General features: G+C 42.1%; 1 protein-coding gene and 1 long non-coding RNA gene across 3 annotated transcripts; one reads left to right on the top strand and one right to left on the bottom strand.

The window, feature by feature from the left end:
* Positions 1–76: 76 nt before the first annotated feature.
* Positions 77–5,300, bottom strand: LOC115118478 (C-X-C chemokine receptor type 3-like). 2 transcript variants are annotated; one of them, XM_065027912.1, is made up of 3 exons: positions 5,036–5,300; positions 3,991–4,346; positions 77–3,537 (listed from the first exon to the last, which is right to left on the bottom strand). In XM_065027912.1, the coding sequence occupies exons 2-3, from the start codon at positions 4,342–4,344 to the stop codon at positions 2,761–2,763; spliced, it is 1,131 nt and encodes a 376-aa protein (XP_064883984.1). In that variant the 5' UTR covers positions 4,345–4,346; positions 5,036–5,300; the 3' UTR covers positions 77–2,760. The 2 variants fall into 2 exon arrangements, with proteins under 2 accessions (XP_064883984.1, XP_029502949.1); XM_029647089.2 differs by having other exon boundaries at positions 3,991–4,350; positions 5,036–5,299.
* Positions 5,301–7,151: 1,851 nt separating this feature from the next.
* On the top strand, positions 7,152–13,130 carry LOC115118475 (uncharacterized). Its single transcript, XR_003861846.2, has 2 exons — positions 7,152–12,722; positions 12,926–13,130. It is a non-coding gene; the product is annotated as an uncharacterized LOC115118475 (long non-coding RNA).
* Positions 13,131–14,048: the final 918 nt, after the last annotated feature.

Here is a 14,048-nt window from a genome sequence, read left to right as displayed (position 1 = left end):
AGTATGGTGGTTGGTCGGGGTTGGTATAATGGGAACATCTAGCAACCCAAAGGTTGTGAATTCAAATCTCATCATGGACAAATGTAGCATTTTAGTTTATTAGCAACTTTTCAAATACATACTACTTTTAAACTACTTTGCAACTACTTAGCATGTTAGCTAACGCTTCCCCTAACCATAGCCTTTTCAGCTAACCCTTCCCCTAACCTTAACCCTTTAATCTAACTCCTAAACTTAACCCTAACCTCAAGCCTAGCTAAGAAAGGGCAAGCTAGCTAACATTAGCCACCTAGCTAGAATTCGTAACACATCATACATTTAGCAAATTCATAATATATTTTACATTTTGCAAATTCATAAAGTAAACATTTTGCAGATTCGTAACATATTTTACATATTGCAAATTCATAACAATATAGCAATTTTAATTTGTAACATATCTCACGAAATGTGCGATGGACATCCACATATTAATACATACCATACTAAACGTAACATATCATAATAAATTGAGCGTCCCAGATTTAAATACAGAGTAATACGAAATGCTCTGAGACCAGGTTGGGCCATAAGATATGTACTGTTTGTATGCATAACCATGTTGCTTTTTGTAAGCTAATCTTGTGTCTTCAGATCAGTGAAGGAGGAAAGGAGATGAGATTAGAGCAGGAGGTGTCCTTATTCTAAACTATTGAGATGGACATGCACCACGAATTTAATATAACTGAAGCACTATTCTGTCAGGCGCAGTGTATCACAACTGCTGCTGGTGTAGCCTAGAATATGCATGCAAACTAGAAGTCTCCAACGCCTCTTGTTTGGACCTTGGCTCTCATATGAAAAAGAGCAGTGCCTAACAATACAGAAGTGGATGAACATTTCCCTCGAGGTAACCGCAGCTGCTGATACCAGCAGTATATCTCCTACTCCATCTCTCCCCACCTCCTTCATTTCTGTTTGCTCTTATCTTACCTTCTCCCACAGTTTCACCTGGTTGACAATGCCTACTACAGTCCTCTCTTAGTAAAACAAACAGTGGTGTATTCAGACAGATATTGAGGACACAGACCTGTGAAAAGAGAACAGGTCACAAAGAGGAATATTACTGTCTCCCTCTCCCACCCCATCTGACCAATGATGTCATTAACCATGGCTGTGTGTGTCATCAGGCCTGCCAAGGGCCTAAACAGCCTGTTGCAACAAGGAAATGAACTCAAGCCTGGGATGCCTGGGACGGAGTGGGAAACCCTGTCTCATGCTGCTGTCAGACACCTTAAAACCAGTCAAAAGAAAGGGTAAAAACAACATCGGGCTTCCCCAGAGTGGGTCAATTTACAGGATATTGTGACACCGACTTGAGGAAATCAAAAGTGAAACAATTGTTGTAAAAAGGTAAAAATACTCTTATTCATTAATTATACACAGTAATGGAATAATACAATAACAGGATATACTTGTTTAATATAACATTATAGTTACACAATAGAACAGTAGGATATACAAGTCCTACTAAAAATGTAATATTCTGTGAGAAAATGTTGGGATTTCTTCATACAGATAATTATGAATGAATCGTGAATAATATTGAGTGAGAAAGTTACAGATATATAAATATCATATTCCTAAGAAAATCCTATGCTCCCCTGTTATTGGTAATGGCGAGAGGTTAGCATGTCTTGGGGGCATGATCTTTGTGCATCTGTAACTTTCTTACTCATCATTAATCATGATTGATTCAGAATTATCCGTAATCATGGTAGCCATTTTAATATAGAAGAAAACACATTTTATTATTATTTATAATAAAGGTGACTCCAAAACGACACAATACAATATTTACCATTAATTTATATTCGGCACAAAATAATCTGAAACACAACAAAAACAAACTGAAAAACGCATCCAACAAGTTTGTAGAGTCACATGCTTGATGTAGTCATTGCGTGCTAGAATTATGGGACCAAATACTCAACTTTTGACTACATGAAATTTAACACACTAAAGTGAATTGGTCCAAATACTTATGACACCTTCTAATAGGGGGACTAGATACATAAAGTGCATTCATTTCTAAACAGTAAAACAAATAGGTATGAAAACACCCTCAAATAAAAGGTGACATGCTGTACCATCGCCTAATACAAAACATTTGATTTCAAATCCAAAATGCTGGAGTATAGAGCCAAATAAAATGTTTTAGCTTCACATTCCAAATAAATATGTAGGGGAGTGTAAAAATCTAAATGTATGATGTATGTGTCTGCTGAGAACATTGTTTACTCTAAAATCCATTACATTCAGTGAAGTGCTCTGTAAAAATAATAATACAATAGATATAGGTTTGAATAATTAATGCATGAATCTTTCCAACAGATTCTACAGAGCCGGACGACATCGATAGGTAAAACAAAACGTGAAGATCAGACAACCCACTGACTTTATACAAATATACATTTAGTCTGAGCGTTATCCATTAAAGTGCAATTCAAAGAAAGCAGTCCTCATAAGGGGCTTTCTACTATGCATGTCTTTCTCTCATGATCCAGGTTACGGTCATCCACCAGCCCCCAGACCCATGACCCAGGTTACGGTCATCCACCAGTCCCCAGACCCATGACCCAGGTTACGGTCATCCACCAGTCTCCAGACCCATGACCCAGGTTACGGTCATCCACCAGTCCCCAGACCCATGACCCATACAACTTCCCCTCAAGGCATGAAGACATACTATATTAGTCATTAGGATCCTCTTCCTACCCATCAGCTCTGGGTGGACTGTACCTGTCCCATGGTTGTCATTGGGTTCAACATCCCCATCTCCTCTGCTTGGTCAGGTGAGTCTTCAACCACACCTGAATCCCATAGTGAGAGTTTCGGATCGTTCTGCACCCCCTCAACACACCTCACCATATCCAGCACGCGTCGCCGGAAGTTTCTACACAGTCCGAGATGGAGCACTGGGTTGAGGCAAGCGTGCAGGCAGGCTAGAGCGAACGTAACCACCAGACTGTTCTCCAGAGCTGTCCTCCCGTTCTCACATGACCCAGAAACAGGCTCCCCAGGCCTCCCCTGAAAGGTGTCCACCATTAAGGTGATGTTGTAGGGAGTCCAGCAGAGGAAGAAGACCAGCACCAGGGCCAGGATGACCCGGACGGCCCTCTGCTTCTGGAGGCCCTGGGAGCCGCGCTGCAGCTGCAGCAGGATGCAAGAGTAGCAGAAGAGCAGCACGGCAGATGGGAGGAGGAAGCCCACTGTATGGTAGAGCAGGCGGGAGGCCAGGCGCCAGTCAAACTCAGACTGGGAGAGAGACGGGTAGTTGTGGACACACTCCTGTTTGTCTTGTCTGGTGTCCCTCACAGACTCCAGGAAGTGCCAGTCTGGGATGGAGAGGAAGATGGAGAGGAGCCACACGGACAGGCAGCTGGCCTGCACCATCCAGGGCTTCCTGCGAGAGTACATCTGGACTGCGTGGACCACCGACAGGTAGCGATCCAGAATGATGCAGGCCAGCAGGAAGATGCTACAGTAAAAGTTGATCTGAGGAGAGAGAGAGAGAGAGAGAGAGAGAGAGAGAGAGAGAGAGAGAGAGAGAGAGAAACTTGAGAAAGTTCTTAGCTGGAATGAACATTAAGATGAAACAACTGTGTTCCTCCTCTGTACTTTCTCTTTTCAAAGAAATATTGACAGTTTATTATTGGACTCAGAGGAAGAGCCCCTTAAGAGTACATTAACCCTGATCTGGATTGAATGATGCATTTAAAGTGTATCCGATGACTTAGCAGAATAATAGGATGCATAAACCCTTCCTCCCCTACACTACCCAGCCCTCCGATTTCACAGCACTAGAACCCCCCATCATATATACAACACTACTCCACACTAGTCCAAATCCTTTACCCCCTCTCCCCATCCCCAACCCCCAGTTTATGTGTTCATACAGGTATATACACTTGCTAGACCAGTCCCCCCCTACCCCCCACAAGTCCTTACTGTGAACATGGCTCCAGTGATCTTGCAGAGGGGGGTCCCGAAGCTCCATTCCCCAGTGGCCTGAACAGCCCAGAGGGGCAGGGTGACCAGCAGCAGGGTGTCGGCCAAGCCCAGGTGCAGGATGAAGGTGTCCATCACGCTCCAGCTCCGCCTCCTCTGGACCAGAACCACCAGGACCAGCACGTTACCCACTAGCCCCAGGACCAGCGTCAGGGAGTATAGCATTGGGAGGAACACCGTGCCAAAACGCACCCCAACGCCATCTTCAGGGGAGCATTCCTCTTTATAAACATAGTCCCCATCGTAGTTATAGGTGCTATTCTCTAGAAATATCCCTCCCCGGTCCAAATCCATGTCTGTCTGTAGAGAAGTCGAGAATCAGTTTATCGTTTGGGTAGTACAGATCAATCTATTGGGTTTAAGACAAAAACAATGCGAGCAGAATGTGTGTTGGCGAGGACAACAATTTCCTCTTTCACCAAGTTACACCTAGAGAGATCTGTCTTTAGTCTCCGGTCCTCTGCTCTAACACTGACAAATTGTGTGAGAAAGAGAGGTATCCCCTGAAGTGTCTCATCTGACAAGGGCCAGAACATATTATATTCACGCTGCTCACATGATTTCCATGTAACCAGATGAGGCAACACTACACACAGCATAGTAACAGCGGAAAGTACAGTTCCCCTTAAGGGGGCTGTCCACTGCACTACAGACCATCTGACTGGTGCCATTGACACACTATGGGAGTTTGTCTCGTTGTGCTCGAACCACACTCTCTAACCTCTCTGTTGGTATTCTATACTTATCAGATTTTCTGTTAAACCAGAAAGACTAGTGGGAGATGGCAAGCGAGAGGGGGAGACAAAAAAGAGAGAACATTGGAAATGTGGACGTATTGGGTGCACGGACATATGCACACAAACACACGAAACATGAAAGACATACGTGGAGTAAAGAGAACTTGTGTAGGACAAAGACCACAGACGAAGAGAAAAGAGGAAACACATAGACAGTAGAAGGGGTTTGAAATGAGAAATGTACTTACCACATAAACCGTGTTCTGTAGTTAAATAAAGGTTCAACTAAAAATAAAAATAGCCGATCATTCAGTAGTCCCAGTAGCATTGGAGAGACGGGGGAGAGACTTACACTATAAAAAGCCAGTATATAACAGACTGTTTATTTGAATGGCTGCATTCCCTGAGCAGGAAGGAGAGAACAACTTGAACTAAAAGTTCACACAAAACAAAAGTGAACCATGTCACGGGGATGATGCAGGACTTTTAGAGAGGTAACGCCTACCACAGCTTCCGATTGTCGGTCAATAGCATGTACTTGGCGGGGTTGCGCTCACAACAGCTGTGCGTGCGCAGTGCAAACATAGTCACGATCTGGCAAGAGTGGATTTTGTCGGAACTTGTTGTGTTGCAACCTGGTCTCATAGACAAGACTTAACATAGTACATATGTAACGGATGTGAAACGGCTAGCTTAGTTAGCGGTGCGCGCTAAATAGCGGTTCAATCGGTGACGTCACTTGCTCTGAGACCTTGAAGTAGTGCGGCTTTTGTGGAGCGATGGGTAACGATGCTTCGTGGGTGTCAGTTGTTGATGTGTGCAGAGGATCCCTGGTTCGGGCGAGGGGACGGTCTAAAGTTATACTGTTACACATATAAATCCGGAACCGTGACACAGAAATGTGTATGACATGTTATGTTTGGTATGGTTAGATAAGACAGATGGCTACTTAAGGAAAAACTCAAGTAATGGTGGTTGGTTGGGATCGGCTTATAACATGAACGTCTAGCAACCCAAAGGTTGTGAATTCAAATCTCATCATGGACAAATTTAGCCTTTTAGCTAACTACGTTTGAGCTACTTTGCAACTACTTAGCATGTTAGCTAACCCTAACCCTAGCCCTTTTAGGTAACCCTTCCCTTAACCTTAACCCTAACCCATAGCATAGCTAACGTTAGCCAATAAGCTAATGTTAGCCACCTAGCCACATAGCTAAAAATCGTAACACATTTTACTTTTGCAAATCCATAACATATTGTATGTTTTGCAAATGCGTAACATATAATAGGATTTGCAATTGTTAACATATCATAAGAAATGGGTGATGGACATCCACAAATGAATACATACCATACAAAACGTAACATACAGTATCATCTGGCCGTGATTTGGAGTCCCATAGACCGGCGCACAAGTGGCGCCGAGGTAGGCCATCATTGTAAATAAAAATTTGTTCTTAACTGACTTGCCTAGTTAACCTGTTAGTCCTATAGGGGCAGTATTTCATTTTTGGATAAAAAGACGTGCCCGTTTTAAGCGCAATATTTTGTCACGAAAAGGTGCTCGAATATGCTTGGAATTGATAGCTTTGGAAAGAAGACAGTCTTACGTTTCCAGAAATGCAAAGATTTTCACTGTGAGTCCCTTAGAACAAATGTTTCGGGCAAAACCAAGATGTATGACCGACCAGGAAATGCACAGGATTTCTGAGGCTACGTTTTCCATGATCGCCTTATATGGCTGTGAATGCGACAGGAATGAACGGACTCTTTCTCTTGTTTCCCCAAGGTCTCTGCAGCATTGTGACGTATTTGTAGGCATATCATTGGAAGATTGACCATAAGAGACTACATTTACCAGGTGTCCCGCTAGGTGTCTGCGTGGCAATTGGTGCGCAAAAAAGTCAGGTCCCGGTATTTTTCCATTCAAATCTCAGAACAAACCAGGCTACAAGGACGGTGCTTTCAATGGAGAGAAATATGACAAACCACCTTCAGGATTGATTCAAACAACGTTTTCCATGTTTCAGTCGATATTATGGAGTTAATTCGGAAAAAAGTTCGACATGTAGGTGACTGAATTTTCGGTTAGTTTCGGTAGCCATATGCATAGTAACAAAAGGGAACGATGTGTCCTACACAAGAATCTTTCAGGAAAAACTGGACATCTGCTATGTAACTGAGAGTCTCCTCATTGAAACATCTGAAGTTCTTCAAAGGTAAATTATTTTATTTGATTCCTTGGCTGGTTTTTGTGAATATGTTGCGTGCTAAATGCTAATGCTAACGCTAAGCTAGCTATCACCACTCTTACACAAATTAGTGATTTTCTCTGGTTCTAAAGCATATTTTGAAAATCTGAGACGACAGGATTGTTAAGAAAAGGATAAGCTTGAGAACAGGCATATTTATTTCGTTTCATTTGCGATTTTTAAAAATCGCTAACGTTGCGTTATGCTAATGAGCTTGAGGCTGTAGTAACGATACCGCATGCGGGATGGGGCGGACTAAGAGGTTAAATAAAGGTTAAATAAAAATAAAATAAATAAAAATCGTACTAAATGGATTGCTTCGGAACATACAGAATAATACGTAATGCTCTGAGACCAGGTTGGCAGATATACTGCTGGTATCAACAGCTGTGGTTACTTCGGGGGAAACTTGTATCCACTTCTGTATTGGTAGGCAGCGCTGCTATACATATTGTTGTACATACATGTTGGAGACAGTTCTAGTTTGCATGCTTAACCTACTGTTCAACCGTGGTAGTTGTGCTACATCGGGGCCTGAGAATAATGCTTCAGTTATAATAAATTCGCGGAGCAAGTCCATCTCAATAGATTAGACTAAAAACGCCTGCCCTAAATCTCATCTCATCTCCTCTCCTCCTTCTCTGATCTGAAGACACAAGATTAGCACCGAGGTAAAGTTAGTTTCAGGTTGTATATTCGACGGATATTCGCCTGTAGTTTTCCTTACATCCACCAACAGCAGTTAGGGACCGGCAACATAGTGACAAATCAACATTTTCAAAATTCAATAGCTCTTTAACCATTACTCCTAACAATTTCAAAATTGGTTGTAGCTAACCCGATGGCATAGACACACATTGCACACCCTGTAGTTTGTCCATTTTCATCTCACATGGTTTTACATGAATTTTTCAAAATGTTGAATTTCAATAGCTCTTTTGTCATGTGATCTGGTGAATTCAAGCACGTTTCAGAATGTCCACTCAGTGGGCCTACACATTGCACACCCTTGAGTTTGTCCATTTTTATCTCACATGGTTTTACATGCATTTTACACATTTTAGAATTTCAATAGCTCCTTGGTCATGTGACCTGGTGACTTCAAACAAGGCTCAGAATGTCCACTCAGTGGGCCTACACATTGCACACCCTTTAGTTTGTCAATTCTTTTTATATATACATATATATATTTTTTTTGATCTCAGATGGTTTTACATTAATAGTTTGTAAGTAGTAAATAAATAGTTTGTAAGTTTATGAGAAACTTATTTGCTTAAAATGGGCGGAGACCAGTCTCAAAATCAAGCACTAGCGTTTATTCTCGAGAGTACTGAACACGATTCAATTTACCACAGGTCATAAACTGAAAATGACGTCATTAGTTTTCGAACTGCCCCGTCTCTTCTCCACTCCGGTACAATGGCAGTGTAGTTCTCAAGCCTTCCCACATCGTCTCCCACCAATTTAGATAATTTATGACCGAGCCAAGGTCTTCCTGTGTAGATAAGCATTCTAGCCAGTCTGACGATAAGTTCATTCGTTTCTACCAAGGAACAGACAGTCATTGTTCTAATTCTTGATTATAATGACACACATTATATTCAGTACTAGGATTCAAATACAATTCATACATCTTATACAGTAACATAATAGTATTCTGATTAGTCAATCCTGATTGAAATGTATACATAATTAGTCATTATTGATAAAAAAAAATCCCTTAACAGTTTCTCAAATGACTGTCTCGCCTGGTTCACCAACTACTTCTCAGAGTTCAGTGTGTCAAATGGGAGGGCCTGTTGTCCGGACCTCTGCCAGTCTCTATAGGGGTTCCACAGGGTTCAATTCTCGGGCCGACTCTTTTCTCTGTATATATCAATGATGTCGCTCTTGCTGCTGGTGATTCTCTGATCCACCTCTACACAACCGACACCATTCTGTATACTTCTGGCCCTTCTTTGGACACTGTGTTAACAACCCTCCAGACAAGCTTCAATGCCATACAACTCTCCTTCTGTGGCCTCCAACTGCTCTTAAATGCAAATAAAACTAAATGCATGCTCTTCAACCGATCACTGCCCGCATCTGCCACCCCCCTAGCATCACTACTCTGGACGGTTCTGACTTAGAATATGTGGACAACTACAAATACCTAGGTGTCTGGTTAGACTGTAAACTCTCCTTCCAGACTCATATTAAGCATCTCCAATCCTAAATTAAATCTAGAATCAGCTTCCTATTTCGCAACAAAGCATCCTTCACTCATACTGCCAAACATACCCTCATAAAACTGACTATCCTACCGATCCTTGACTTCGGCGATGTCATTTACAAAATAGCCTCCAACACTCTACTCAGCAATTTGGATGCAGTCTATCACAGTGCCATCCGTTTTGTCACCAAAGTCCCATATACTAACCACCACTGCGACCTGTATGCTCTCGTTGGCTGGCCCTCGATTCATATTCGTCGCCAAACCCACTGGCTCCAGGTCATCTATAAGTCCTTTCTAGGTAAAGCCCCGCCTTATGTCAGCTCACTGGTCACCATAGCAGCACCCACCCGTAGCACACGTTCCAGAAGGTATTTTTCACCCAAAGCCAATTCCTCCTTTGGCTGCCTTTCCTTCCAGTTCTCTGCTGCCAATGACTGGAACGAATTGCAAAAATCACTGAAGCTGGAGACTCTTATCTCCATCACTATCTTTAAGCATCAGCTATCAGAGCAGCTAACAGATCATGCACATGTATGTAGCCCATCTGTAAATAGCCCATCCAACTACCTCATCCCCATATTGTTATTTATTTTTATATATTTATTTTTTTGCTCCTTTGCACCACCATCTCTATTTGCACATTCATCTTCTGCACATCTCACTCCAGTGTTTATTTGCGAAATTGTAATTATTTTGCCACTACGGCCTATTTATTGTCTTTCCTCCCTAATCTTACTTAATTTGTACACACTGTATATAGACTTTTGTATTGTGTTATTGACTGTACGTTTGTTTATTCCATGTGTAACTCTGTGTTGTTGTTTGTGTCACACTGCTTTGCTTTATCTTGGCCAGGTCGCAGTTGTAAATGAGAACTTGTTCTCAACTGGCTTACCTGGTTGAATAAAGGTGAAATAAAAAAATAATCAAATACTGTATGTGGGAATGTCTTATGTCCGTCCTACATGTAGTGTTGGTACATGGACTATTCCTCAACTGCATATATCATAAATTGCTATTGAAAATAGAAGTATTATTTTCAACAACTGACATTTTCAGATTTTATTTTGACACACACTTGGTGCTTACAATTCATTCTCTACTGTCATAGATTTGGTGGGCACTGTCATCTGATCTTTGTGATATGACTTTCTTTAAGCACGTACTGATGAAACTGTCACTTAATATTTTTTTCTTAAAGTCTAAAAACGCTCTACAGTCGTGGCCAAAAGTTTGGAGAATGACACAAATATTAATTTCCACAAAGTTGGCTGCTTCAGTGTCTTTAGATATTTTTGTCAGATGTTACTATGGAATACTGAAGTATAATTACAAGCATTTCATAAGTGTCAAAGGCTTTTATTGACAATTAGATGAAAAGAGTCAAAATTTGCAGTGTTGACACTTCTTTTTCAAGACCTCTGCAATCCGCCCTGGCATGCTGTCAATTAACTTCTGGGCCACATCCTGACTGATGGCAGCCCATTCCTGCATAATCAATGCTTGGAGTTTGTCAGAATTTGTGGGGTTTTGTTTGTCCACTCCCCTCTTGAGGATTGACCACAAGTTCTCAATGGGATTAAGGTCTGGGGAGTTTCCTGGCCATGGACCCAAAATATCTATGTTTTGGACCCCGAGCCACTTAGTTATCACTTTTACCTCATGGCAAGGTGCTCCATCATGCTGGAAAAGGCATTGTTCATCACCAAACTGTTCCTGGATGGTTAGGGGAAGTTGCTCTTGGAGGATGTGTTGGTACCATTCTTTATTCATGGCTGTGTTCTTGGGCAAAATTGTGAGTGAACCCACTCCCTTGGCTGAGAAGCAACCCCACACATGAATGGTCTTAGGATGCTTTACTGTTGGCATGACACAGGACTGATGGTTGCACTCACCTTGTCTTCTCCGGACAAGCTTTTTTCAGGACGACCCAAACAATTGGAAAGGGGATTCATCAGAGAAAATGACAGTACCCCGGTCCTCAGCAGTCCAATCCATGTACCCTTTGCAGAATATCAGTCTGTCCCTGATGTTTTTCCTGGAGAGAAGTGGCTTCTTTGCTGCCCTTCTTGACACCGGGCCATCCTCCAAAAGTCTTTGCCTCACTGTGCGTGCAGATCCACTCACACCTGACTGCTGCCGTTCCTGAGCAAGCTTTGTACTGGCAGTGCCCCGATCCCGCAGTGAATCAACTTTAGGAGACGGTCCTGGTGCTTGCTGGACTTTCTTGGGCGCCCTGAAGCCTTCTTCACAACAATTGAACCGCTCTCCTTGAAGTTCTTGATGATCCGATAAATGGTTGATTTAGGTGCAATCTTACTGGCAGCAATATCATTGCCTGTGAAGCCCTTTTAGTGCAAAGCAATGATAACGGCACGTGTTTCCTTGCAGGTAACCATGATTGACAGAGGAAGAACAATGATTCCAAGCACCACCCTCCTTTTGAAGCGTCTAGTCTGTTATTCGAACACACTCAGCATGACAGAGTGATCTCCAGCCTTGTCCTTGTCAACACTCACACCTGTGTTAACGAGAGAATCACTGACATGATGTCAGCTGGTCCTTTTGTAGCAGGGCTGAAATGCAGTGGAAATGTTTTTTGGGGATTCAGTTCATTTGAATGGCAAAGAGGGACTTTGCAATTAATTGCAATTCATCTGATCACTCTTCATAACATGCTGGAGTATATGCAAATTGCCATCATACAAACTGAGCCAGCAGACTTTGTGAAAATACATATTTGTGTCATTCTCAAAACTTTTGGCCACGACTGTACATTTATTCACTCTGTGATAGGGTTGGATCCTATATGCCACTTTTAGTGTCCTGTAAATGGTTCAGTGCCTATAATTTAGGCTGTGTGTAGAATGGGGCATAAAGGAAATTACCTCTACTAATAAATTACTACTAGATTATAGTGATAAGGAAAACAGCATACAAATTTGGCTTGTGTATTCATTTGCCTATTGTTAATCATAATTCCATTATTTTTACATAAAAAAGAGAATACTTCAAAATGAGAAGATCCTGCCATGGAAAAGACGACTGGGCGGACATAAAGGAGGGAAAATAACTCACACCATGCAGCAGGACACCTTCAGCTGTGGGGTCTTTGTATTGCAGGTTTGATAGTTATATTTTCAATAATGAATGGTTAGCTGTTATTTTTTGGTGTAGATGGCCAAGGAAGTTGCACAGAACTTCCCCAACATCCCTTCCCAAATTAATATGGAACCTTCAAAAACACATGGAGCAACTGTGAAAAGAAATGGCTGAGGATATATTAAAAATGTCTGGTATGTAATGACATTTAATTCAAAGTAAATGTAAATTCTTTATTTTTATGTAGTAGTGTGGGACAGCCATATGTTCAGTTCATGCCTCTGATGTCAGAGTTCAACAAAGCCAACAACTGCTTCATGTGTGTCACTGATAAAGAACCATGGATGTGGCCCAAAGACTGACTGGGTTAGTAACTTTATTTAACATGTTTATAATCTTTTGACAACAGTGACGGCATGTAAGACAATTTATGATATAACACAATGGACGGCTAATTCGAAATTCGTCATACTGCATTGATATTTCATATTATTTATTACGTCTTACGCTTTGTTTTGTTTTGATTGAATGTTTTGTATGCCAACGTTGGTTCCATGTGCTGTGCCTAGGAATGAAGACAGAGTTCAACATAGTAAAGAACACAAACTGGAAGTGCAGTCTTTGTTGTTGAAAATGTATGCTATACCCCACCAACACTGAAGAGATAAAACCAGGGATAAAGAGAAAGTTAACACTGTGAAATGTTTCATGCTTAATTGAAGTTAAGTGTCTGTTGATATTTTGGAAAAGATTAAAGGTCTACAATTTGTTTAATTTGTCAATATTACTTTTTTATTAATTGATTTACTGGCCACCATTACTGTGGTTACATGTTCAGTATATGTATTGACCAGAAAACCCAACTGCAGCCTACCTCACTAGCTCCCTCTCCATCCCTGTTCAGTATATGTATTGACCAGCAAACCCACTGCAGCCTACCTCACTAGCTCCCTCTCCATCCCTGTTCAGTATATGTATTGACCAGCAAACCCACTGCAGCCTACCTCACTAGCTCCCTCTCCATCCCTGTTCAGTATATGTATTGACCAGCAAACCCACTGCAGCCTACCTCACTAGCTCACTCTCCATCCTGTTCAGTATATGTATTGACCAGCAAACCTACTGCAGCCTACCTCACTAGCTCACTCTCCATCCCTGTTCAGTATATGTATTGACCAGCAAACCCACTGCAGCCTACCTCACTAGCTCCCTCTCCATCCCTGTTCAGTATATGTATTGACCAGCAAACCCACTGCAGCCTACCTCACTAGCTCCCTCTCCATCTCTGTTCAGTATATGTATTGACCAGCAAACCCACTGCAGCCTACCTCACTAGCTCACTCTCCATCCCTGTTCAGTATATGTATTGACCAGCAAACCCACTGCAGCCTACCTCACTAGCTCCCTCTCCATCCCTGTTCAGTATATATATTGACCAGCAAACCCACTGCAGCCTACCTCACTAGCTCCCTCTCCATCCCTGCTCAGTATATATATTGACCAGCAAACCCACTGCAGCCTACCTCACTAGCTCCCTCTCCATCCCTGTTCAGTATATGTATTGACCAGAAAACCCACTGCAGCCTACCTCACTAGCTCCCTCTCCATCCCTGTTCAGTATATGTATTGACCAGCAAACCCACTGCAGCCTACCTCACTAGCTCCCTCTCCATCCCTGTTCAGTATATATAT

Source organism: Oncorhynchus nerka, linkage group LG14 (genome assembly GCF_034236695.1).
Source record: "Oncorhynchus nerka isolate Pitt River linkage group LG14, Oner_Uvic_2.0, whole genome shotgun sequence".
Lineage (NCBI taxonomy): Eukaryota > Metazoa > Chordata > Actinopteri > Salmoniformes > Salmonidae > Oncorhynchus > Oncorhynchus nerka.
Note: the sequence above shows the minus strand (reverse complement) of the source record. Positions and strands in the feature narration are given on the sequence as shown.